General features: G+C 48.7%; 7 protein-coding genes across 7 annotated transcripts; 5 read left to right on the top strand and 2 right to left on the bottom strand.

Moving 5' to 3' along the window:
- Nucleotides 1-63: 63 nt before the first annotated feature.
- On the top strand, nucleotides 64-3,798 carry GGS25DRAFT_485443 (alpha/beta-hydrolase). The gene is made up of 3 exons (XM_049260545.1): nucleotides 64-483; nucleotides 701-1,720; nucleotides 1,771-3,798. The coding sequence occupies exons 1-3, from the start codon at nucleotides 421-423 to the stop codon at nucleotides 3,400-3,402; spliced, it is 2,715 nt and encodes a 904-aa protein (XP_049117586.1). The 5' UTR covers nucleotides 64-420; the 3' UTR covers nucleotides 3,403-3,798.
- Nucleotides 3,766-4,852, bottom strand: GGS25DRAFT_222760 (mitochondrial ribosomal protein L27-domain-containing protein). The gene is made up of 2 exons (XM_049256981.1): nucleotides 4,394-4,852; nucleotides 3,766-4,282 (listed from the first exon to the last, which is right to left on the bottom strand). The coding sequence occupies exons 1-2, from the start codon at nucleotides 4,580-4,582 to the stop codon at nucleotides 4,160-4,162; spliced, it is 312 nt and encodes a 103-aa protein (XP_049117585.1). The 5' UTR covers nucleotides 4,583-4,852; the 3' UTR covers nucleotides 3,766-4,159.
- A 147-nt stretch (nucleotides 4,853-4,999) lies between these two features.
- Nucleotides 5,000-8,434, top strand: GGS25DRAFT_222740 (small-subunit processome). Its single transcript, XM_049256980.1, has 3 exons — nucleotides 5,000-5,635; nucleotides 5,695-7,791; nucleotides 7,935-8,434. The coding sequence occupies exons 1-3, from the start codon at nucleotides 5,177-5,179 to the stop codon at nucleotides 8,115-8,117; spliced, it is 2,739 nt and encodes a 912-aa protein (XP_049117584.1). The 5' UTR covers nucleotides 5,000-5,176; the 3' UTR covers nucleotides 8,118-8,434.
- Nucleotide 8,435: 1 nt separating this feature from the next.
- GGS25DRAFT_222738 (DUF1604-domain-containing protein) lies at nucleotides 8,436-11,198 on the bottom strand. Its single transcript, XM_049256979.1, has one exon. The coding sequence runs from the start codon at nucleotides 10,990-10,992 to the stop codon at nucleotides 8,737-8,739; it is 2,256 nt and encodes a 751-aa protein (XP_049117583.1). The 5' UTR covers nucleotides 10,993-11,198; the 3' UTR covers nucleotides 8,436-8,736.
- A 1,016-nt stretch (nucleotides 11,199-12,214) lies between these two features.
- GGS25DRAFT_530707 (cytochrome P450) lies at nucleotides 12,215-14,131 on the top strand (the record flags this gene model as incomplete). Its single annotated transcript, XM_049265413.1, has 4 exons — nucleotides 12,215-12,403; nucleotides 12,520-13,353; nucleotides 13,476-13,680; nucleotides 13,749-14,131. The coding sequence occupies 4 exons, from the start codon at nucleotides 12,215-12,217 to the stop codon at nucleotides 14,129-14,131; spliced, it is 1,611 nt and encodes a 536-aa protein (XP_049117582.1).
- Nucleotides 14,132-16,808: 2,677 nt separating this feature from the next.
- Nucleotides 16,809-20,249, top strand: GGS25DRAFT_520409 (uncharacterized protein; the record flags this gene model as incomplete). The annotated part of the gene is made up of 3 exons (XM_049263877.1): nucleotides 16,809-17,558; nucleotides 17,648-18,278; nucleotides 18,331-20,249. The coding sequence occupies 3 exons, from the start codon at nucleotides 16,809-16,811 to the stop codon at nucleotides 20,247-20,249; spliced, it is 3,300 nt and encodes a 1,099-aa protein (XP_049117581.1).
- Nucleotides 20,250-22,009: 1,760 nt separating this feature from the next.
- Nucleotides 22,010-23,217, top strand: GGS25DRAFT_513829 (cell differentiation protein rcd1; the record flags this gene model as incomplete). Its single annotated transcript, XM_049262921.1, has 3 exons — nucleotides 22,010-22,385; nucleotides 22,452-22,607; nucleotides 22,664-23,217. 3 exons carry the CDS (start codon nucleotides 22,010-22,012, stop codon nucleotides 23,215-23,217), a joined length of 1,086 nt encoding a protein of 361 aa, XP_049117580.1.
- Nucleotides 23,218-26,492: the final 3,275 nt, after the last annotated feature.

Raw genomic sequence — 26,492 nt, 5'->3', positions numbered from 1 at the left:
ATTAAGGTAGGAAGCAGGGAGGTAGGAGGTGTAAAGTTGAGAAGCTGGGCAGCAAAGCAAACAGGGTAATAAGCTTCAAAGCTTACCTTAGCAAGCATTAAACACCGTTACTCCTAACTAGTTATTCCAACTGTTCAACCCGTTCAAACTGTTCAAACTACTCCAGTAGCCTGTCGGACTTTGGAATAAGTATCCACTTACAGGAGTGATTGTTACTACCTACTTACAGTGTGCACTGAGTCGCGAAATATCAACATGTGCACTCCTGTTTTTTTCTAAACTGTAACTTGAAGTATTTATAATGTCGTCGGCTTAGCCGTCTAATGCCTTTATTGCTCCTACATAACTACGTATCTTTCAACCTAGATACCTACCTGGTAGCTTCACGACAGCTACAATAATCATTACTTGGCCGCAACCATGAATACCGCAACGGTTTCTATGGCAGTCACGCCGACTGTCTTGTCGACGTTCTTGTCTCATGTACGTATATGACTCCTATACAAAACCCAAACCTTATGTGTCCCCTTTTATCGCAAAATTAAGGTTGTTACCGGTACCTTGCTGTCTTTCTTCTCTTTCTTCTCTTTTTTCTCTTTTTCCTTTCTTCGTACACCTCGACTAGTTTGTTTTGATACCCTGAATCTGGGTTCGCGAAGGGGATTCCATGCTAACACGAGATTGTCTGGTAATACCGTAGTACCTAAAACGCAAACCTCTTCGCGAGCGCCCGACCGCCCATCTCTCGTACGACGAGGGCCTACACCTAATACGATCTTTCCTCGCCTTCGCGTCGCACCACCCCGTCGAGGATCTACAAGCTTTCACTGCACAATGGGTGCCTCATCCCCAATGGGTCAAGGTAGACCCGGTCGAGGTCCCGGAAGCGAAACTCTTGGAAGCCGCGGAGATCCTGCAAGAACAGTTAGGACCGGACGGTATCAAAAAAGTAGGCGGCCGGAATTGGTGGCAATGGCGGAAACCCGGGAGCCCCCTGAAAGCGGAATGGATCGAGATGAAGTCTGATTACAATGAACGCAAGAAAGCTGGTGGTACATGCAAGAGGGTTATGTTCTATGTTCACGGAGGCGCCTACTTTTTCGGCAGTATTGATGAACATCGCTACCAGATGCAACGACATGCGCGGAAGCTGAAGGCTAAGGTCTTTGCCCCCGAATATCGACTAGCCCCACAGTTCCCCTTTCCCTGTGGTCTACAAGATTGTCTGGCGGCGTACCTGGAATTGCTTACGACCCAGGACCCAACAACAATTGTCCTCGCTGGCGACTCGGCCGGAGGAGGAATGGTGCTGAGCATGCTGGTCGTGCTGAGGGATAGAGGCATCCCTATGCCTGCCGGCGCTATTCTCATCAGTCCTTGGGTTGATCTGACGCATTCTTTTCCGAGTGTCTCTGACGATTGCCCCCTGGACTACATACCCCAATGCGGCTTTCATCACAAGCCCTCCAAGGCCTGGCCACCTTTGAACGCGGATGAATACGCGGCATTGCAGGAACAGGTTGCCAACAAAACCAAACCTGGCAAAACCAAGTTGGTGAAACCAGCAGCGATGGAGGCGAAAGAACTTCCTCAGGATCTCGGAGAGCTGAATGCCACGACGGCGACGGATGGTGGTGAGCCATCTGATAGTCGTGCTGAGACAGGATGTATCTCTGTTATGCTTGATGGAAAAGAGATCAAGCTCAAGGATCAAATCCAAGTACGTAATATCGGTTACGAGTCCGAAAGCTCAAGCTAACGTATTCCTAGATGTATACGACAAACGAGCTCTTGGCTCATCCTCTAGTTAGCCCCATCATGCATGGTAGCTTGGGTGGACTGCCACCCTTACTGATCATGACAGGAGGCGGCGAGATTCTTCGAGATGAGCAGGTATACCTCGCTCACAAATGTGCGAATCCAGAGCAATATCTACCCCCTGAGTCTTCCATGACGGAGGAGGCACGAGAGCAACTGTCTCGGTTCAAACCAACCGATGTGCAGCTCCAGGTCTGGGATGATTTATGCCATGTGGCAACGACCTTGAGTTTCACCCGACCCGCAAAATATATGTACCGCTCTATAGCCCAGTTTGGTGCCTGGGCCTTGGCCAGGGCTCAGAAAACAGACATTGAGATTCTAGATGACGATTCAGTTTCGGTCATATCGATTTCGAGCGCGAGCTCTGAGTCGGAACGTGATAACGAAAACGGAGAGGCCAAAACACCCGCTGAACCTGACGGAACCGAGACGGAGAAGGCGGAAGTAGGAAAAGCTGGGGACCCATTACCCCGTTTCAAGAATCACATGATTCGTCAGCGAGTCGACCGGCACGGAGTCATCAGTCCATTAGCACCTCCTAGTGAGCTGCCTGGTTGCATGATGGCTCGTGAACTAGTTGGCGTCGTCAAGGAAACGCCAGTACGAAGGTGGCTCGAAGTACGCGCGCAATGGAACAAACGTTATGGGAGCACTCGTACCAAGATCCATAAGCGACGGCTTAAGGAGATGGCGGCAGGATACGTGGGCTTCGATGGAGAGACCCCGCCTCCCGCTGCGCTCGCTGGTAGACGCAAGGCTAGCGGTGACTCTGCAGAGAAGAAGAAGGTCAAGAGCATGGGTCTCGCTCTTTGGTCGCTTTGGGGCTCGAAGCACGACGAGGCTACTATGCATCGGGAGCATGGCATGGACAAGACACCAAATACCAAAGCCACTACTAGCAGAGAGGGAGAAGGTGCTCGTTCGCCATCGGATATACAAGCGCAAGAGGAGGATATCGCCAGAGACGAGCTTAAAGCTAACCGAAGGAAATCAAGAACGAAGATCGTTCGGGACTTGAACCAGGCCATGGAAGACGAGAACCCGAATGGAAACACCGAGATCTCCATACTTATGGCTCAAAGGGAAGGCAAGGCTGAGCAAGCTGGGATGCATTCCCGCGAGAGCAGCATGGCGTCGGGCTTCCTCCCCCACAGAATGGGCGTTGCGGGCAAGCGGCCCATCGTTGGCGGCATCGCCGTGCCGTTCAGCCTCGACAAGGATGCGGAGACAGCCAGCATGATCACCCTGACATCCGCAATGGACCAGCCCGGACGAACCGCCAGCCCGCTACCCCTGACCCCCACTACGGACGCGTTCATAACGAATAGTGCTGCCGCAGGAGCCGTCGCCACCGGGGAAGCGAGGGACGAGGTCATAGACCCAGAAGCCCTCAAGGCGCAACACATCTACATGAGCAGAGCCGACCCCGAGACCCCTGGTTTCGGCGACGTGTTCGCTACGCCGATGGGTGAGAACGGCGCGGCTACGCCGTCGTTGCTCGGCGGAGGCGCGGGATACATGGAGCGCCCAAGGATGCAGACGTTTGTTACTGCGCAGGAGGATCTGCCTACTCAGAAGTGATCCTTTTTTTCTCTCAATAAATTTCTTTCTCAATTCTCGATCCTTTGATGTCTTGTTTTTTGTGTTTATCTGTATTTGTGGAACATCGAATCGATCGCATCGCATCGCATCGCGGGTGTTCAAGTTTTTTCAAAGCGGGAATGGTGACAATCAAGCAATATACCCAGTTTATTCAGATTTTCATTTGTGTTAAGGGGTATATATATATGTCGATGTATTTTTAACAAATGCGTTTTTACTCTTTTTCTTGCAACAAAAGAGATATATATAGGTTTATACCCTCTTTAGTAGTATGTCGTTAATAAGATAGGTAGAATTTGATATTTTTGCTTCGTCTTGATCGGCTTGTGAGGAATATGAATATGAGATGGTGTGATTGTGGTAGGTCGTTTATGGAATGTATAAATATATGCGAGTTTTTTTTCTTTGAGGCTATGTAGATGCGTAGTATATGTTATGTGAACAGTATGGTACAGTTTTTATATAGACCCGTTAGCATGATCTACCAGCGGCCTTGATAGACTCTAGGATCACGCTCATGTGCCATGTCGATGGCCTGGGAACTTGGATATTATACCCATCCATCCATCCATCCATCCATCCATAGTCAAACAGCCAGCGTTGAGCGGGACTCAGCCCTCGGTGCCTATCTAATAGACCCAGCGCATTGCCCCCCCTCCTGTCGTTGCTTAGAGTTGGACCTTGTGGGTGGCTCTATTTATCTCTTTATTGTTGACAATGTGCCCGTCCACCCGCCTTAATCCAGCCCATTCTCCGCCTTCCACCGATCTAAGTACAGCTCCGGGCTCTTGGGGCCCTTGGCGTACCCCTCGTACCGACCTCTTGCCTTGGGTACTCTGTTCGCCACGAAGGGGGTCAACTGTGTTTTTGTTTAGCTTCCCGAAACAGTTCCCATCATTCCCATTACGACATCACAATAAAAGAGAAAAGGGGATGGGGGGGTGAGGCAGGGGGTAAGGGAGGGTCTTACCTTGAAGCTCTCCATGTCGGCGGGCACGACGTAGGTGCGCACCTTCTTCCAGTCGATGATATACCCTCCGAACCTGGTGTGCTGGCCCATGCTGCCCGTCCGCGTGCCCTTGTAGAAGCCCTTCTTGATGTCCTTGGTCGTCAGCGGCAGCTTCCGGAAGGCCTTTTGGAGCGCTTGCGTGGGCTGCATCGCGGCGGTTTTCTTTTCTTTTCTTTTCTTTCTTTTTTTTTTTGCCCCCTCTTAGATCGCTTTCGCTTATTTATTTAGAGCAATTTATTTTTTGCGCAAAGGCGTATGGATGAGTGCCTCCTGCCCGTCGGATATCGAAGTAGTGTGGCCTTTTTTTTTTTTAAAGGTCGGGAAAGGGTCATGCGACTGCGTGCGGGATGTATAAGTCGCGAATCTTGAAAATCGATTTGACTCTGAAGAATGGTGGGTCAAGTGGCTATACCTTATCGATAGTGGGCCAATCTGAATCTACTGGGATAACTCTACTAACTGGTTAGGTTAGTACGTAGTTAGTAGTTATCGCAAGTAACTAATACGTAGCTCCCCGCCAAAACTAGCGGCAGAAAAAAAGTTTGGTCACCGCCTAAATTTTAGAGCATTTCGATTATCGATTTCATTAATTTTCGTTGAAAAAAAGAAAAGTGACATTGTTAGATGAGGTTGACGAGGAAGAATTATACATAACGACAAGACACTGCCTCTATCAACGAATCTGCCAAAATAGAGCGCTCGTCTCCATTCCCACGAAAAAACAACCCCCCCAATAATTCAAAGATGCCAGGCCGGCAATCGCACGGCCGGTCCGTCGGCGGCGCCCCAGGCGCTACCGGCAAGGCCAAGAAGAGGTCCAAGTCGAGGTCCACCAAGAAGGCGATGAATGCGTTTGCCATCGCCTCCGAAGAAGTCGTCGACCGCCCGAAGCGCACCCCGCGCAGCCGCGAGCTGGACATTCCGCTTAGTGGTAAGCGCGCGAGAGGCGAGGATGGCGAGGACGAGGACGATGAAGACGACGATGAGAATGAGGGACCGCCTAGGAAGATGCGACGAGGTGCTGGCCGTGATGAGGAGGTCGAGTATGGCAGCGACAGCAGCGGAAACGAGTGGCGCATTGGTGTTGACGAGGACGACGATTCGGAGATTGATAGCGATGATGCTTTTGGCGAGAGCGACCAGGAGAGATTTGAGGACTATGCTTTCCGAGGGAGCACAAAGAAGCCGAAGCAGAAAAAGAAGGTAATAACGGATAGTTGATTCAGGAGACTACGTTGGCCGTTGACTAATACGTCTTATAGGATGACGATGACGATGACGAAGAAGACGACGAGGATGAAGATATCAGCGATGCTGACGGCGCTTCTCTTGGATCAGACGCTATTGACCTTGCTCAAGCCCTGGACATGTCTATGTCAGAAGACGATGGGGAGCTCGACGCCGGTCAAGAGGATTCTGGCTCTGATGAGGAAGAATCTGATGAAGACGATGACGCATCCGGTGACGAGTCTTCCGACGTTGAAGACGACGCGGACGATAACGAATCGGAATCAGGTATCAACGCATGGGTTTCCAAATTTTCTGGAGTGAAAGACGCGAAGGAGGAAGAGGCGCAAACAAGCAAGAAGCCCAAACTAGGGCTGAAAGACTTGGGGTTGTTGGGAATCAAAGACCCTGAACTCAAGAAATCCCTCAAGCTTATGGCCAAGGAGGATAAATCCAGCAAACCGCAAAAACTCGAAGTGCCCCTTGCAAGACGGCAGCAAGCAAAACTGGATCGCGGCGTCGCGTACGAGAAGACGAACGAGTCTCTAGACCGATGGACCGAGACAGTGAAGCAGAACCGAAGAGCGGATCATTTAGTCTTTCCGCTACCCCAGACGGTCACTGGTCTCGCTAGGCACGACAACACCGAAATCCAGCCCCTGAATCATAAAACAGCCGGAACCGAACTAGAACAAACCGTTCTGGCCATTATGCAAGAGAGCGGGCTAGGGCCAAGCACTAAAAAGGAGACCAAAGAGAACGAAGATGAGGAAGATGAGGAAGTGCAAGGTCTTTCGCGGAGTAATATGAAGGCTTTATGGCAGGAGAAGCGACGTGAAAGAGAGCTCAAATCTCGAGAAGAGGCAAGGGCCAAACGTATCAAGAAGATCAAGAGCAAAGCGTATCACCGGGTGCATCGCAAGCAAAGAGAAAGAGACGAGATTAAAGAACGTGAAATCATGGCCGCTTCTGGAGAAATCGACTCGGAGGAGGAACGCGAGACTCAGGACCGTCAACGAGCTATGGAGAGAATGGGCGCTCGGCATCGGGAAAGCAAGTGGGCCAAAATGACGAACAAGAATGGCCGCGCAGCATGGGATGATGATGTTCGAACGGGCATAGCTGACATGGCACGGCGAGACGAAGAGTTACGTCGCCGTATCGACGGAAAGCCGTCAAAAGGAAACGATGACTCCGACGACGATTCCGATGATTCGGCTGGCTCAAATGATGTCGATGAGCGGAAGAGACTTCTTCGTCAGCTTGATGAAGTTTCTGGTGACGACGATGCACAGCCAAGGTCGAAGTTGCTGAATATGGAATTCATGAAGAAGTCCGAGGCGACTAAGAAGAAAGCCAATGACGAATTGGTGGCACAAATACGGCGAGACCTGGCATCCGACGATGAGGCTGGCGATGAGTCTGATAACGGACCTGAGGATGTCGGACGACGAATATTCGGACAGCCGTCAGGAAAGAAGCCAGGGAAGTCGGGCGAGAAACTCCTCGGTAATGGCAAGAAAAGCAAGCTCGACGAAGCAGGTCTTCCAACCGCTAGAGATCATAATGCCACTACCTCAGGGGGGCGGTCAAGCGGGCTATCTGCTCCTGTTTCGCAAGCCCTAAGCACGGATTCGGTAGCAGGTGCTTGGAGTCAACCCTCCGCAGCTGGTCCTTCGAAGAAACAAAAAAACAAAAAGACTGGATCGAGCGTGGATGTACTAGAGCTTGGAATCGACTCAGTGGCCGTAGCACCATCTACAGCTCCGATAAAGAAGCCTAAGCCAAGTAAGAAGCAAGCAGCCATCAACGTAGAAGACGCTTCAGACGATGAGGATGACCATCTACCCATCCAATTCCGGGAGCAAGATCTCATCGAGAAGGCTTTCGGTGGCCTAGACGTCGTGGCCGAGTTCGAACAAGAAAAGGCTGCCATCGCAGAGGAGGACGACGACAAGATCATCGACAACACGCTTCCCGGCTGGGGTAGCTGGGTCGGCGACGGCGTCAGTGCCCGCGACAAGAAGAAGCACCAGGGGCGATACCTCACCAAGGTGGAAGGTATCAAGAAGAAGGACCGCAAGGATGCTAAGCTGCAGAACGTGATTGTGAATGAGAAGCGCACCAAGAAGGTATGTATATATATACATTCCAGTCATTGTTTGCTGTGCACACAAATACCTACATACCTACCTGCATACCCACCTACCTACCTACCCACCTACCAATCCATATAAACATACCTATTAGTATCATAGCTAACAAAAAAAAACAGAACGACAAGTACATGGCCTCCCAGCTCCCCCACCCCTACGAGTCCCGCCTCCAGTACGAGCGCGCCCTCCGCCTGCCCGTCGGCCCCGAGTGGATGACCAAGGAGACGTTCCAGGAGGCAACGAAGCCCAGGATCTTGATGAAGCAGGGTATTATTGCGCCTATCGCTAAGCCTTCGCATTGAGTTTGGTTTTGCTGGGGTGTTCATTTTATCATGGTCGTGATAATGTTTGTACCAACCTACCACCTGCCTATTCATATATGGGTTGGCTTTGGGGGCAAAATGTAAATAGGCAGATAGATGGTTGGATACCTAGATGAAAAGGGGCTATTGTCGAGTCGAGCGAGTAAATAATAGTACCTACATACCTAGGTAGTTATGCACCTACGTTACCTAATACCCAGATACCTAGATAAATAGATCGATAGATCGATAGATAGATTAAATCCTGAGAACCTGCCCTCTGATACTTGAGATAGATAGATAGATAGGTACTATCTACCTACCCGGGATGTTAAATTCAAAGTCTCAATTATAGGTACCTAGGCAAGTAGGTAAGTAGGGTAGGTATTTGTGTACCTACCTACCTACACTATGTATGTGAATATTCTCTTCAAACAGCCGAGCTACTGCTTCTGCTTCTGCTTCTGCTACTGCTACTGTGCAGGTAACTAACTTATCGCACACTTCCGATCACCCCCTACACACCTGGGGCAACCCACAATTCAACAATTCAACAAGGCCAGGAGGGGGTATAATAATCTATGTAGGTTGAAGCCAGCACATCCTTTCGACCTCTCCTCTAATCCTCCTCGTCACTACTATCCCCAAAGATAGCCCTCAGCACATCATCCTGAGCACGCTTCCCCTCCAACGCCTCGTTCACCTCCGCATCAACCACCGCCACCTGCTGCTGCTGCTGCTGCGGTGGCTGTGGAGGAGGAGGAGGAGGAGGAGGAGGCTCCAGCATCTTGCTTGTTTCCCCCTGCGCCTCGCGCAACAGCTCATCAAGCGTGATCGCCGTCCCAGTTCCAGTAGAAAACGTCGGCATCGGCATCGTCGTCATCGCTGCTCCCTTGCCGAACGTAGACGCAGACGTAGACGTTTCCTGCCCATCCTGCCCCTCGGGCTGCACATGCGCAGGCGGCCTAACATTGAAGCGCTTGCACAGCAATCTAGTCGGGTAGAAGTCGGTTACCGACCGCGTCATGGAGCCGTACATGCCCAGCCTCGCGGCTTCCTCGGCGGGGTCTAGGGGTTTCTGCGGCGGGAGCGGTTTGGTGAGGAGATTGTTGTTGTTATCGGAGCCTCCGGTTGTGGTGAATTGCGAGGATGAGGAGGTGGAAGGGGTGAAGCGGGAGGCCATGGCGCCGGTCATGGGCTTGAAGATGCGCGCGCAGTTGCGGAACTCGTGGAGTTCGCGGAGCCAGTCGTCTTCGTTGACGCCGGGGGCTCTTGTCGTCGGGGGCGTCGTGGACAGGCTGCCAGCCCACTCGAGGTACGCGCGGTACCGTCGACGTTTGCCTTCGTCGTCGGCATACGGCATCATGCCGGCGCCGCTCGCACCGCGTGCTATGACTGCCAGGGCCGTCGCTTTGTCGAGCTCGGGGACCCGGCGCACGAGCTCCTGCTGCCGCTCTGCTTCCGTCATGGCGTAGCCTTCGGGGATCTCGCCTAGGCCGCGGGGCAGGTTCGTCTTGCCCGTCGCGGTGGCGAGTCGGTCGCGCGCTGACGACGAGAGGAAGTCGAATACGGACTTTCCCGGGAGCTGAGCTTCGCCGAGGAGCTGGGCGCGGGATTTGGGGTCCAGCTTGGATGCTTTCGCGGCATCGGATGTTGACATGTAGTCTTTTGTAGTAGGTTCGGGGTCTTGCTGCTTGTTTTTGGGCTTCCAGCCCGGGGGTATTTTAGGGGGTGGGTATTTGTTGACTTCGGCGTTGATAGTCGATGATAAGTTGTCCGTCTCCACGCCGAAGACGAAGCCGTCGAGCGGTAACCGGCCGTCGTGGCATTTCCTTAGATTCTTCCCGGCCTGAGCAAGAACGCTCTTGCGGGGTATAAAGACAGGCGCTGAACGTAGAGCTGGATTAACTGATGTGGTTACGTTCGCTGCTTTCTTTTTCTTCTTATCGCCCCCTATTACACGATTATATGATATTCGGGGCCCGATCTCATACGGGTCCTCGTCATCAGATCCCGTGTCGTTCAAGACACCCATTCCGATACCCCCTTTTGCGAATTTGTTGGGTTTCTTCTTATTCTTTGCCCCATTCGGTCGTATTAAAGGCCCTTTCAGTGAATCCTCGTCGTCGGAACTCTCACCAGCTTCCGTTCGTGCACCAATTTTCATGGGCGTTAACCGTGATTCACCCTCGTAGCCCAATCCCTTTCGGTCCATTTTGCGAGTCAAGGATATCATGGAGACGTTATCTGGTGCGAAGAGATATGTCTCATCCTTTCCTTGAGTGTTACCACTACTGTTCGGTTTGACACCACCAACATCCAATCGCGCTTTTCGACGAATCTTGGGGCCGATTCCCTGGCCATCCTTCCAGCCCATTCTCCTCAGTAGCTTCACGCCCATGGTTTCGCCCTGGACACGGAAAATATCCGCAAGTCCACCACCGCGTCGGACCAATCCATCATCGTCCATCGACCCTAGACCGGCGAAGCTCTGTGCAGTCTGCAACTGTTGCGCCTCGGCAGCATCGGCAAGGTCCTCCTCGTCCATGAAGTCCTCGGGCCGGTTCTGTTTCTGGGCGGAAGTGTCATCCTTGCGGCGGTTGGAGCGCGACGACACGAAGGTCGAGGGCGTCCATCCTTCCTTAGAGCCTACGGTATTGAAGTAGCCGGCGCTGAAGCCTCCGGTGAAGGCGCCATGCAGGCGCTTCCTACCGCGTTCGTCGCGCACCTCCTGCTTCCAAATGGGCACGTAAGAGCCGTCATCGCGGACTTCGGGGTCGAGGGGTGGTAGGGGGGTGCCGAAGAGGACGTAAGGGGACTGTTGAGCTTGGAGGTCGGCTTCGAAGGCGGCGCGGGATCGTTTGGATGATGCCATGGGGCAGTTCCTGTTCCTACTGGCGGAATTTACCTAAGGGATTATCTCTACCTCTAGCATGATTTCCTTGGTTTTATGAAACTGGAGGTGTGAATAGTGTAGTGTATTGTATTGTGTTATTGCATTGTATTAGTGTATTGTACGTATTCAAAGAAATGCCATGTGAAACTAGGGATGATAAAGATGATAAAGATGATCAAGATTATCGTGAAGCTTAAGGTTTGGGAATAGTTATCCCTTATCGATAAGAACATCATTTCACAGTATATTTGCACAGTATAATATGCTATACGGTGACACTGTGGCACTTACGGTTACTATGTACAGATAAATGTAATACCTAATATATGAGTTATATAAGTTATATAACTCGTATAACTCGGAAATATGTAATGCAAATCTTTAATTCAGCCACTCATACTACATACATTACCTATTTAGTACTACTAGTAGTAGGTATCCAGCTTTCACCAGACAAACTCATTAATACAGTACGCCGTACATCTTCAATCTGTCTTTAGTCCTCGCTTGACAGAACACAATTAGGTCAGTACCCATGGCTTTTCGTGAAGGACTCCTTGAATAGGGTCCAATAACACACTACCTAGTAGTATTTCTCGCGGCATTGTGAAACCGTTCCATAGGTGTTATATAAAGACCGATATCATATAGTCACATCCGCCATAGCATAGGGTACCTCCTATGCACCTAATCCTTCTTGGGGACCATGATACTGCAGTCGATCGATAAAGCCTAGACTATCCGCTCTCAGGGTAACTCTAGATGCTACCTACCTACCTACCTGCTTGCTTGGATCTTGTCGCCCAAAACCAAAAAAAGGGGGAGGGGAGCCAGTGGTGTCGTGATGCGAACCCGAAGCCACCTGTACATGTGACTGCAGCTTCGTAGCTTCGATCTTTTCTCACATCATCAAATCAAAGATCTCCCCCACTTCCACGATCCAATCTACATGATGTTCCTTCCGGCTGCTGTCATGCAACCACTTATCTACCTAGGTGGGCAGGTTAGGAAGATAGAAGGTGTCGACCAAGTCGTCGATTTTCGTTATCTCGATCTCGAGGTGGTGGGATACAAGCTTTGAGCTCCGAGCTCCGTGGTAGGAAATGGCTATAAATGGAGAGAGTGACTGCAATAATAACTCATCTGAGTGTAGTGTAGAAAATCAAGCTCTGTCCTCTAGTCGATAATCGTATACCTAACAATGGATATTCTTAAGTGTTTCAGTCTCGCAGCTGTTGAGACTTTCGTGGTTGCCCGCTACCTTGGCTGGCTGATAAATACCCAAGTCGGATGTATTCTCTTCTTCGCCCAGTACCTTGCGCTGAAGTATTACCGGATATTCCTGTATCACAAGTACTTTTCACCTCTACGACATCTACCCGGCCCAGCCGTGAGTTACTACTTTCTATCGAGTAGCACAGTAGAGGGCCCCCTTGACTGCCAGCTCAACTAACCTAGATACCATGTTATCCAATATCCATAATCTAATGATGCTTCTCTTTACAGAATAATCACTTCTTCTTCGGTCAATTTATCAACCTCTTTCGGGCCAACTCTCCTACAGGCCCGTATATCGAATGGATGCGAGAGCACCCCGACGCCCCCCTAATCCGATTCCTCTCCTTTGCGAACGAGGAGATAATAATGCCCAACAGCGTCGCCGCTTATAAGGATGTGCTACAGACGCAATGCTACTCCTTCCGAAAGGCTACCTTCTGGATCCGATTAACGAAAAGTTTTGCCGGCGATGGCTTGATCGTCATGGAGTTCGACCAACATCGGGCTCATAGGAAGGTGCTCAATTCCTTCTCCATATCCAAATTCCGGACTTTGGAGCCCGTGCTCAAGTTGAAGGCAGCGGAAGTCATGGAGTTGTTCGACCAAGCCATTGCAGAAAATGAAGATGGCAAGACTGGAGCCGTCGATATTATTGATAGCATTTCCAAGACCACGCTCGACATAATGGGCATTGCTGTTCTCGGTGTCGACCTGCACAGCTTGAAAAATAAGATCGATGCGGATACTGAGTTCACCTTCCACGAGGCCTACAAAATTATTTTTGCGCAAGAAAGGTTAGGAAAGGCTCTTACATTCATCAACGGCTACATCCCGACACGGTGGGTTCCCCTTAAAGCGAACCGTAGATTTCTCTTCGCTACGTCGTGGCTGGATAACTGCCTGACCGACCTTCTACGAAAACGATGCTTCGAAATCAAAGTGGCCAAAGAGTCCGGTACATTCAAAAGCAGTGGCTCTCGCGATCTGCTGACCTTTCTTGCCGAAGAGAGCATGCCGGGTGGGATAGCCGATGGATTCAAAGAGTCGCAGTTAGTGGGCCATGTGAGTGGGCTTTTTTTATGTGAAAAAAAAAGAAAGAAAAAAGAAAGAAAAGACATAGTGTTTCCTACCACCAACTATATAAGAGAAGTATACTAACCATATATCTCTGTTTGCTCTTATAGCTTCTTCAGTTTATGCTAGGAGGCCATGAGACTTCTGCAAATGCGATATCGTGGAGCCTCTTCATCATGGCCAAGCACCCCGAAATTCAGTCCAGGCTTCGGGAAGAACTCTTAAATCTAGGTGATAATCCGCAATATGGTGATATCGAGAGATTGCCGTATTTGGACAACTTTATCAAGGAGTCGCTCCGGTTATACCCCACAGGTCAGTACTATCCATCTCCCCATTGCCGACATTCTTGAGGCAGAGCAGTGATTGATAGCAAGTCGAAGCCAACGGTATAAATCGTGAGGCAGCAATTGAAGTCACCATCGAAGGAGTAAAGATCCCCAAGGGCACACACTTCGACATGATAATATCAGCGCTTATGCGCAACCCCTTAATATGGGGAGACGACGCCGACGAAGTAGACCCGACGCGGTTTGATCGTTTATCTGGCGAACAATTATCTCCTTACGCCTACGAGTCTTTCTCCCAGGGGCCTCGTATATGCATCGGAAAGACGCTGGCCATGATGGAAATGAAGGTTATTTTGACTGAGCTTGTTCGGAACTTCCAGATCTTGGATAGTAAGAAAGAGTTTACGTTGGAGAATCCTAGTCTTTCTCTTCGACCGAATGGCCTTGAAATTCGATTCCAAAGGATTGCTACATGAAGGCTGTTCGACTCTCTACGTCTTCAAGATTGTCTTTCATAATGAAGCCGCACAAAAGGAGCCCCCTCCTCTTCGCGAGAGGAAAAAAAACCCAAACGAAAAAAAAAGAAGTAAAAAAGGCAGGCAACTTATAGGAATATACTTCTGTGCTGCCGGCATTAGTTGGAAGTGCTATAAAACCTAAAGAGTGCTGATAGGGAGGGAGTCTTGGAGATGGATGTTCCCGACTGTTGAGAGCAGTCAGTATCTGTTATGATATCTTTCGTAGGTATAGTCATAGTAATATATCGTGATGTTGTTCAACGGAACCTAGGTGGTTAGTGTCGTTTTCCGAGATTGCTTCTTTAGGATCTGTTTCGGTTCACCGTCCAATCAAGCCGCCGAGCCGCATCCCCATACAATAGGTCGACAGAAACGGGATGGCCGCGGGACCTTAGCCTCTAGCTGCCCGAAGACTCAAAAGACGAGAGTTCTTGGTTTGTTAAGCTTTGATTTCTGTAATGCAACCTTGTTAGCCAGTAGGCGGGAGTAAACTAACATTATTCGTCATACCTCCAACCGTTCAATTAATAATAATAATGGCTATACCTACCTTAGTGCCTAGGCATCTAACTTCATATGGCTTTTTTTTCCCTCGACGAGAATGGGGGCGGAGGATCTAGGATCTATCTAGGACTTCTTCGTTGTTGCGTGATGTCCCTTATGTCATGAGTGCTGCTATTTTGGCCGTTGAACAGGACTATGTACTTCGTACAGATTAGTTGTCATGGCACGGACACGCACACACATCACGCAACGAGCTTACCATACACATCCTGCTTGCAAGGAATAGAGAGGTGCGTTAGTCCCAGGGGCTGCCCTCCATTTCGTCATCTTTGTTCGAGCCCAAAGCCACATCACCGACTAAATATACCAAGATTTGTATACGCTAAAGGGTCAGCTAAGGCAGCTCAAGTCACCACTAACCTAGGTACATGATGATTCCTGAACGAGGCAATGCCGCAATGCAAGGTCTTGTTTGCTTACTTACCTAGGTTAGGTACTTTGATTAGTGACGAGGGCCACGAGGTGACGAGGCAACAAAAGAATGATATTTACACTCACTTTCTTTAGTTACCCCCTTTTCGAATACGGAGTATACTACCTTAGGTCCCTAGGAATATATCAAATAATATGTGTAAACCAAGGTTACAAATGCGTATTATAGTAGCATTCAATGTTCTTTTTGGGGGGGGTGTTAAGACAGGGGCGAAGTTGCGGGGTGAAATTCAATTGGGATCTCCTTCACTTTTTCTGGCCGCTATATTGACCAGATGTCGCCATAAATTTACATACCTAGTATGTATGTAGGTATACTTCGTATGTAACTTTGAATGCTCGTGTTCTCAGTACAAGCAATACAAACAATACGTACATCATGTGCTGAAGGCAGGAGGAGGTGCTAACGGTGCTAAATCATCACCGGTACCGAAGGGTACGGTGGAGTAAGTGTCCCCTCTCCCCTTATTAGACCTATTAGATCTTATTAGACCATCTCTATTATTCCACGTAGACTGTAGATAGTGGACAGTGGCAGAGATGGTAGGTAGAGTGCCCAATCTCCATCCAAGATTATGACGCTAGTAGGGTATGTAGGTGCCGAGTAATAAATTGAAAGATGGCTCGCAGCGATGGTTGGTAAAGTGGTAGTTAAAGTGGTATAATAATAGAGTGAGTGGTAAAGTGTGGTAGAGTGACAAGTTGCTCAGTGATGCGGATTAAAACGGATTAAAAGTGGTGATGGTGTTTAAAAAAACAACATTTGCACATTTGAACTTGGAAGAGGGAACTTGGTCAACAAGATTGTGGTACATTTACGGCAAATAACATTTGAAGTAATTACTTGACTACATATGTATAGTGATCAATGATAGTAGGTAGTATGTACCTTACCCTAGGCACGTACATATGTAGTAGTAGGTTTAGGTACATAATTCAAATTCAATTGATGTGGAATTCATGTGGTTGCACCCGTCACTTCCTTGAACATTCAAGTTGCAAAATTGCCCTTGCCAGCAAGACACTTAGCGCACCCCTCATCCCAATCCCATCCAATTACCTTTTAAAGGGGGGGAAGGGGGTTGAATAGGATAGATAAGCACTAGATAGGTACTTATCTTGCAGCGATAGGCTTGTAAAAGGTGTTGTGCAACCAATTGTGACAAACACATGTAGATAAATGTACCTACTATGCTACTACATATGTACATAGTAACTAGTATCATAGTAGTATGTAACACACATGCATGTATGTACCACCAATATCCATGAATGCTTGACCAATACAAGGCCAATACCACCAAAAAGAACATGGAAGGAACATTACTTGAAGCCACTGAGCACTAAAAGCACCGAGCACTGAGCAACGTCTGCCCAGGCTTGTTCGTTTTTTCCTTCACTGCCCAAGTGCTGAATGCCAAATGTTTGGAAAGTGCCCAGCGCAGCAAGTGCCAATTTCTTAATTTCAACTTTTTATGGATCAAGATCAACTGAACAAGGCGGTTGTCACCCTTGAGCTCCTTGTTATTGAATAATTTATTGAATAATACAGCACATACAGCACTTGAGATTACTATAGCAGTTGTAGTATTATTCCGTAAAGGGATTGCTGTTGCTATCGCTATAGCAATACCGAGCAATGTCAACTTCGGCAACCGAGCAACAACATCATCAGCATCATCATCACCACTCCCACCACTCTCATCATCCTTCTTACTCTTCCTCTCCGAGATCTCAGCAAAGTTACCAAAACCACCAAAACCATCAGTCTCAAATCCCTGTGCGAAGTCACTCAACACGCTCACGCCCGACTAGTTCTTCTGCCGCTTCGCCCTCCCATCTTAATTCGGGTCAACCTGTACATCGGTCCGTTTCTACTTCTGGGCATCAACACAATCAACACAATCAAACAAGCCAACAAAACCAACAGCAGCAGCAGCATCATCATCACCATAATCATTCTCGCCATCACAGCCGACAGACATCGTCTTCTGGCCGTCCTATTCAAGACATTTTACCCCAGCAGGACTATGAAACGTCCAACGTAGTCGCTGCTCATCACCAGCCTAAGCGAAGTTCCAGCAAAGACCGCCCTCCTCCGGTCTCGCGTGGTACCGATTCTAAAGGCGTCCATCGCCGAAGCAGCAGCCGCTCAAACTACAATCAAAGCGATATGCCTGCCCCTACTGCTGTTGCGAATAACGCGGGTCCTGCTGCTATCCCGCCTGTCATGCAAGCAGCAGTAGATGCTCGCGCCACCGGTGCTAAGCAGCGGACATCGAGAACTTCAATCCCCACACAATCAGGAAAATGGATTCTAGGTAAGACAATTGGAGCTGGTAGTATGGGAAAGGTGAAGCTCGCCCGCAAGGAGGATGGCACAGAACAGGTTCGTTATTTATGATATTTTTTTATCTCCTTTCTTCACCAAGTCGGTCACCCCTAGAAAAACTTTTCTTGCTAATCATGATTACCTAGGTTGCATGCAAAATCATACCGCGGGGTTCCACCGAAGATGGCCACCACAGTCGAGCCGATAAAGAGAGAGCTGATCAGTCGAAAGAAATACGAACCGCGCGCGAGGCTGCTATCGTGACCCTCTTGCAGCACCCACACATCTGCGGCATGCGTGATGTAGTTCGTACGAATTATCATTGGTACATGCTATTCGAGTATGTTAACGGTGGACAAATGCTGGATTATATCATCTCCCACGGCAAGTTAAAGGAGAAGCAAGCGAGGAAGTTTAGCAGACAGATCGCAAGCGCCCTCGACTATTGCCACCGAAACAGTATAGTCCACCGTGACTTAAAGATCGAGAATATCCTCATCAGTAAGACTGGCGATATCAAGATCATCGATTTTGGCCTTAGCAACCTTTTCGCCCCTCGTAGTCACCTCAAGACATTCTGTGGTAGTCTATATTTTGCCGCCCCTGAGCTCCTCCAGGCGCGAGCTTATACAGGCCCCGAAGTCGATGTTTGGAGTTTTGGCATTGTTCTATACGTGTTAGTCTGTGGTAAGGTTCCATTCGATGACCAGAGCATGCCAGCCCTGCATGCGAAAATCAAGAAGGGAATTGTTGACTATCCTAGCTGGCTATCTAACGGTAAGTACCCTAACCTCAACAGGATTGGCTATCCTAGCTAACACGAACTTAGAATGCCGACATCTCCTATCCCGCATGCTAGTCACCGACCCGAGAAACCGAGCGACCATGTACGAGGTCATGAACCATCCGTGGATGATAAAGGGTTATGGTGGCCCACCTGAGAATTACCTACCTGCTCGCGAGCCTCTGACGCTCCCATTGGAACCAGAAGTTATCAGCGCCATGACTGGCTTCAACTTCGGATCTCCAGATAAAATTGAGGGTCAGCTTACCAAGGTAATCGAATCTGAAGAATACAAACGTGCTGTGGCACTTTTACAAAAGGAAAAGGAGATGCCACCCGCTCCTAAAGACGTAGAGAAGAAGCGGGGATTTGGGTTTGACTTTTACAAACGACACAACCCCGGGAGCAGTCGCGAGAACTTGACGGCTCCAAGCTCAGACGCTCTCCAACTTGGTGTTGATCCGCTTAATGCATTCAGCCCTCTAGTTTCCATCTACTACTTAGTAAAAGAGAAACAAGAGCGGGATAAAGTGGAAGCGGTACCCAAGTCTCACACACCGAAGAATACTGCGGATTCACCGATGCCGGAAATTGCTCCCCCCCCTGAGGCGCACACCAATACTGCAGCCTACGAAATGGCTGGAGAGAGAGCTACCGGTGGAAGATCAAGACCTCGTGCCCGTACACACGGAGAGGACGACGCACCTGAGGAACTCAAAAAGGCTCAGCCGTCGCCGAACACCCTTGTGCCCCCAGAGATCCCCATGGACCTACCACCCAAAAAGGAAAGCACTGCTGCTGGAATTCTTAGAAGGTTCAGCACTAGGCGCCGCAAAGAGCCAGAGAGACTTGATAAGGACCGTTCGCATCCGCCTGCCGTTCATGTTCACTCACCTGCTGAGCCGACAACACCGCGGAAGAGCTTTAGTATACGTCGCGCAAAACGTGAACGAGACGAGAACCAACCAACTAGGCTGCGGTCGGGAAGCAGCCAGCCGCAGCATCGAGATCTGCTCAGCCCTCCGCTTTCTGCCGGCGGTAACCTGTCTGGAAGCAACAAGGGCCTAGGCCGGTCGACCAGTGTGAGCTCAGCTGAATTCAGGCGACGGCCTTTTGGTTCTAGTAACAGAGTTGCCAAAGATCCACCACCAACCAGCGGCTCTGACCAATCGGCAGCTACCGATAAGGTTCCCCCAGAGCCGAAGAGTGCTCTTAATTCTCGCGCTACGTCTATGAGGGCAAGACCATTGGGCCACGCTCGCCGGGAGAGTATTCAAGCAAGGAGGATGCGTAGAGAGGTCGCTCATGCTGCTGAAGTACCCGAGGAGACGGACCAGGATATTGGCGATGGAAGCGGAAACTCGGCGGAGCGCCTAGACGACTCGGAACTTGCTAAGCCTGTCTTTTTGAAGGGCCTCTTCAGCGTGTCCACGACGTCCACGAAATCAGTGCCTGCTATTCGTGCAGATATTCGAAAGGTGTTGAAGCAACTCGCAGTGGACTTTACCGAGATCCGCGGTGGCTTCTCTTGCCGCCATGCCCCTAGCATCGATCTTAAAAAGGGAGCAGATCCCGGTAGCCCCGATCCAGCCCCCAACCATCGCCGTAGGTTCAGCTTTGGTATCAGGACGGATCGGGAACGTGAGGAGTTCCGAGATTCGGAGCGAGTACCACCCACCCCGCGGGCAGCAGGGAGAGGACTTGATAGAAGTGACTCGGCATCAGAAGTCTCTGATCCTGAAAGCCTTCCTCGAGAGACAGCCGGATCATCGAGAAGAGTGCCAGGTGAAACGACGACACATGTGCAGAGCGATTTCGGCAACAACATAGGCTTGGCATTCGAGATATTCATCGTCAAGATTCCTTTACTCTCGCTGCATGGAATCCAGTTTAAGCGTATGGAAGGAAACACATGGCAATTCAAGAATATGGCGGATCAGATTCTTAAGGAACTACACCTCTGATCACTGTCCTTTAGAGACAGATGATTTGCTTTCTTCGGGTGTGGGGAAGGTTAAGGAGCTGTGGTCACAGGGGGGGGTATAGGCAAGCAGATCTGACCGACTATGTGTCTAGGCAACACAGCTTTGTCGTAATAAGAAGTTGGCTGCTATATTTCGGCGGTGTTGATGGGGATAGACATGAGCTGTCTTATTAGGTATTGTTGAATACGTCTTTGATTCTCAGGTTCCCTTTCTTACCGCTATAGAATACTAGTCCTTCTGTTAATATCGATCGCGCTTTTTCAAGGCTAGGCCGAGCCTAGGATCTTGTCGTTGTTGTAAAGATATCAAGCAATGGGCGGGTCTGGCGAGATGGGCTTTGATGACCATGATGTTCTGTTTTTTATTTTCCTTTAAAAGCGAATACAAAGTACTAATGTAGAAAGCAACATCTACGGCATGGAGGGGGGAGAAAAAAAAATCTATATTTATTATAACGTTTACTTATTTAAGCTGATTACCTTGTAGGAGGTGTCTTAGGTGTATATAAGTGTGTGGCTTGAGGCCGTTTTGTCATGATGACTTTTATTTAAGAGCAGTCTGACATTGGTATTACTTGATATTTGGTTCTCAGGACGTGATTCTTACTACTAGCAGTGCCCAGGGTTTTGAGTTGAGGTAGTGGTTGATCTGTAGTATGTACTCAGTGTATGTAGAAAAAGCGATCTTTAAAGGGGGCTACCTAGGATGTTGAAGGTAAAGACTCTAACCTAACATTGAAGGTTATTACTACTAGTACCTAGAATACTACTGTAGGTATTGAAGGAACATTGAAGTGAGTGCATCAAAAAGAAAAAGACAGAAAAGTGGCTCGTGCTTCACCCCGCTGTGGTATAACGTTAAAGTTTGGGAAGCTAGGGCTGATAAGAGTGATAAAGATAGGTACTAGGCACCCTAGTAGGATTCAAGGATGCAAGTCGATTGAATGGTCAGTGCTCCCCTTTGACCCCAATTTTATTCTACACTTTCCATTCCAGTCGGCAAATTAAGATGCGATGCTTCATCACTGGCAAACGGCGCATCCACTTTCTTCCTTCAACTCTTCAACTCTTTCGCCCGATACCCAAATCTTCCAACGTCCACCCCTCACTCCCACAGACTTGTTAAGCGCTCTTTCGCACTTTACACGTCCCACACCGCGCGCCTTTAAACTCCGCTCCATTCATTTTAATTTTTATCGCGTCTGATCCTCTCGTCGAAGATCATTGATTATAACCAAACATACTACATACTTCATACAGTACCTATTCTTCCCTTTGCCTACCTACCTAATCTAGGTACCTAGGTATTACATACAATACAAAAGCCTTTACATATAGGTACTCTACTATCTTCTACTTACGCGACACTCTGGAAGGAAACAACAACTACGGCCGAACTGTCAGATACAATAGCGTGTCCACATCGTCCCCCCCAAAAAAAATAAAATAACAAGCGCATCAACACCCCGCGAAATCAAGCTTGTTATTGCCCGACCCTTTTCAAGCCGATCCCGACGACGCAGAATATCCTCATTGAGATTACTTGTTGAGGTAGACTAACTATTCTCAAGTGTGTTCTAAAGCTTGTCGACTGCCTCAAGCGCGAGGACTTTAGTAAGGGAATCTTCATTTTCGGTATCTTCCGAAACCAAACAAGCCAGCAGAAACGACACTACAAGCTTGCCTAATCGAATACTCTCAAGAACTCGATTGACTACACTCGCCGTCTACTACTACACCATGTTGCCGAACCAAAACCTTTATGGGCACCACCCATATAATCCTCATGCTGAACAGGCATGGATGCAGCCAACTCATCAGGCTCAGCACCAGGCTCAGCACCAGGCTCAACAAGCCGCTGCTGTTGCCGCCGCTCAGCAGCAACACTATAATCACATTACGAGATCCCACAATAATGTCTCGTCATCTATCAACAACTCTGTGCCTAGTCACGTCCAGGACAATGGGCTAGAGAATGTCTCCGAGGATAATCGCCGAACATTAACTTTCGTTGCCGATCTTCTCAACGAGAGCACGCGCGAGGCCGCCCTCCTGGAATTGAGTAAGAAGCGCGAACAGGTGCCGGAGTTAGCGCTCATTCTGTGGCATTCATTCGGTTAGTTCTTCCTTTCCAGAGTTGTGGTGCAAATAGGTCGAGGCTAATGCTACAGGGAATTACTAGGCGTTATGACTTCTCTAATGCAAGAGATCATCTCGGTCTATAATCTTCTTAACCCTTCCCAACTCACTGCCGCTGCCTCGAACCGAGTTTGCAATGCGCTTGCACTTCTCCAGTGCGTAGCATCGCATAATGACACAAGAACGCTTTTCTTGAATGGTATGTTGGCCCTCGACATGCTAATTAGCCATGGCATACTAACTAGATTAAAACAGCTCACATCCCCCTATTCCTATATCCCTTCTTGAACACCACCTCCAAATCGCGACCCTTCGAGTACCTGCGTCTTACATCTCTTGGTGTTATTGGTGCATTGGTGAAGAATGACTCGAGTGAGGTGATTAACTTTCTCCTCACTACCGAAATCATCCCTCTTTGCCTACGGATCATGGAGACTGGATCGGAATTGAGCAAGACGGTCGCTATATTCATTGTTCAGAAGATACTGCTAGACGACAATGGCCTTAATTACATATGCGCCACATACGAACGATTCTACGCTGTTGGAACAGTTTTGAGCAACATGGTCGCCCAACTGGTCGAGCAGCAGACCGCCCGTCTCTTGAAGCATGTCGTCCGCTGTTTCTTACGCCTAAGTGATAACGCCCGCGCTAGAGAAGCTCTGCGTCAATGCCTGCCAGAGCCTCTTCGCGATGCTACCTTTAGCTCGGTACTTCGCGACGACGCAGCGACTAAACGTTGCCTTGCTCAGCTGCTTATTAATCTGTCTGATAATGTCGTGGAGACCAACAGCGGCCACGGCCTATGACAATCCTAAACCCTACGGTATAACATGATGACTTGCAGCCAATCAGGATTAACACAAATTGCCACGGTTATTTTTGCACGGCACCGGCCATCAAATCACCAATACCTTCTCACTTATCCTTAATGGTTAGAGCTTGCATCAGTGTCTCATAACAGGAAGTACCAAGGGAACCTCCGTAGCTCTGTCAGAGGACATAATGAAACAGATCAGATCATGCGTCAACCATGGTTGGTATACCTATTCAGAGTTTCACACAGCTAGTCCTGCTGAATCAAGTACGGGGGCAGTCCACTAGGAAATCGTGAGACCTATCTAACTTACCAAGGTTGATACTCATATCTCATCCGACACACCCTTACCCTTACTCTCTATCTTGTACACCTCTGTTTATAAGTACCAGCACACACAATTCTACGCATTTATTCTATGCCCTTCGATTTCATTTACTGGCTCCCCAAACCATATCAAATCCCATGGCTGAGGTATATCGCGGTACAGAGAGCATTATCTCTAAGCGTGGCAAAAGTAACGAGAACCTTGTATCTCGGCAGACTCGGTTGCGTAATACGCCCCTTTTTTTATTAGTTGCAAGGGGGACTCTCATTTTCGTCAGCCCCTAAAAAGACTCAGGTCAGGGGGAAAGCCTCAGTACGAAAACTATGAATGGCCACCTATTTACGATTTATTGAGTGTGAAGAGAGGGCCATATTCCAAATGAGATTCATACTCTCGGTCTCTGGAATCACCGTGTTTCATTCGTTACTCGTGGAGGATGGTATGAGGCATAGAAGCATATACGAGGTTTGGAAAATGGAAGGAAGCTATCGATGTTTACATATGCGGAAATGGAGCTAGGACGATACTAACGATGACAACGACGACGACAACCGACACTTGTATCCGAACGACCAAGGTCTCGCGTACCTTCTCGGCTATCGATCTATCTAATTACGACCGTACATAATTTCTTTCCCTTACCTGTCTTTTTCCCCCAAATTTCCTGTGGTCACATGATTATCACCAAACAAAACTCGTATACACGAACGACATTACACATAGGGCGGCGTTCAAGGTTACTGGTTCATGCGCGAAGGAAAAGCCCCCTGTTCTAGAGAAAATCGGTTCTGCGTCTTTCATTTTGTATCTTACCTGACATCCACTTTCGTCTAGAAAGACGATTTCTGCCCAAAACTCATGTTTAGGAGTTCGGCCGTGGATGGTAACGCGGCATTAGGGTTCTTGTAATCGGCCTAGGAAGGAGTTGAGTCCTTTTCTCTTTTTTTTCTCTCATTGCGGGAAGGTTGCTTAGATTTTAGATCTGTCCGACCGACAGGCGTTGTTGGGTGACGGAACCGGAGGCTAAGACGTTGGGACCAGACTACCTGACCTTTTTTTAAGTCTGACTGGCCTACCCACCTAGTACCTCCCAAGCCAAGGTATACATACCCAAAGCATATGTTTGCTTTAAGGGAAAGCCTGTGGTTGCGGTCGTGGTCACGTTGCGTCTCGGTCAGCCGTGTGCCCTGTGTACCTTGTAGATTAGCTACCCTACATAGTTGATTTGTACGTTAAGGGGGAAGGGAGAGGGGGAAAATAAAAGTGATATCCTTTTCTGGCATTTGCTAGATTCGTTCGTTCCTGGTGGATGCGGTCGTGGCTCTTTTTTCTTGGTCTAAAAGTGAGATGGAGTCTACCTAAGGTATAGAAGGCAATGCTATGCTTACAATGCTATGTAGGCAGACAGGTAGGAGGTAGGAGGTTAAATAGGGAGGGGCCTGGATTTTCGACTCGTCTCGTCTCGCTTTCTTTGCCGTATGGGGCTTATCAGCTGGCTGCTTCAATGACGGTGTTGTATGACTAGGGAAGGGGGTTGGACGGGCTTCGTAAGAGAGCAGTAGAAGGAGGAAGAGGAGGTATTCAGTAGTTGCTATGCACGTATGCACTACTGACCTTGGTTAACTGATCGCCTCGATACCTGCCTGGGTCTTGCCTGGATAAGGTATGTATATGGTCATGCATGGCGTCTCTGGGAGATAAAGGGGTGCTTGCGGCTGGCGTTGTTTTTCCAGACTCGTACATCTTGAGGCGTCTATACCCTTTGGGGATACATTTGATAGAGGCCTCTGATAACTGGGTAAGTAGGTACTATCTAGGAGATGATAACCTGGATTAGGTACTCATAGTGTTCTCTACCTATGGTGATGGTTATTTGCAGGTGGTTGAGACGGTGCTTGTTGACCAACCTGTCAGACCATCGTACCGCTACCATAGGCCGAAAGGTGAATTAGTTAGTTGATCTCTCATTAATTGTCTCTGGCCCATTGCCAATATATTTGACACGGCCTGTTTCTCCCATCTCATTCATTGTAACTTCCCTTGGTAGGTATTGACGACCTATGTACATGCAGAGTAAGCAAGGCAAACATGGCTTCTATCCTGGGCTATAGGAGTGGTTCGGGATAACATCCCTCCCCCATTATCCTGTCTATGTATAGAGAGTACGTAAGTAGGTAGGTAGGTAGGTAGGTAAATATAGACACCCAGGCAAACAGGCACCTTACCCCAGGTTTTAGAATCCGATAATGATGCTTCACCTCCTGACTTGGCGATATCTTGGTGGTGGCATGAAGCTGTTTACGTAGGTAGTAGCTATTACGTTTGCATTGCTACGTTACGTTACGTTACTGCTTGGATGGGTAGAGGGATAGGGATAACTATATACTAGGTTCTCGACGACGACGACGACGAGGTTGAAACAACAACCTACATAGTTACTATGGAGAGGTAATAATAGATCACAGCATTGATAGTTACATACATACCTATCAGGCAACTTCAAACGTGACCTCTTGCCTACTTCGTCTTTACCTACATACATACCTAACCTACGCACCTACCTACCTACCTACCCTACTGGGGCCTACTCACCTAACAGGTACTAGGTTAGTTAGTTAGGTGTCAAGTTTCAACGTCAACGTCAGTGTCAAGTTTTAGTGTAGTTAGGTAGCCTACATATATACCCTGTATAACCCCAGCCCCAGGGGCCCCCGTTTCACGTTTCAAACACGCCCCGTCTTACGAGTTTAAACTTCTTGGCTCACTCTCTTTTTTTTTTTTTTTTTTTTTTTTTTTTTTTTTTTTTTTTTTTTTTGTTGTTTTAACTATTAACTAGTTAGTACCACGGTTAGGTAGGTCCAATACCAAGGCACCTAACCCACGTACAGTAGTTTAATAGTATTCGTGCCTAGTAGTAATTAATTAGTTGGTGGGTAGGT

The sequence above is a fragment of the Hypoxylon fragiforme genome, assembly GCF_022984875.1.
Source record: "Hypoxylon fragiforme strain CBS 206.31 chromosome Unknown GGS25scaffold_4, whole genome shotgun sequence".
NCBI classification, from domain to species: Eukaryota; Fungi; Ascomycota; class Sordariomycetes; order Xylariales; family Hypoxylaceae; genus Hypoxylon; species Hypoxylon fragiforme.
The sequence above is the reverse complement of the archived record's forward strand: the minus strand, read 5'-3'. Positions and strand labels throughout refer to the sequence as shown.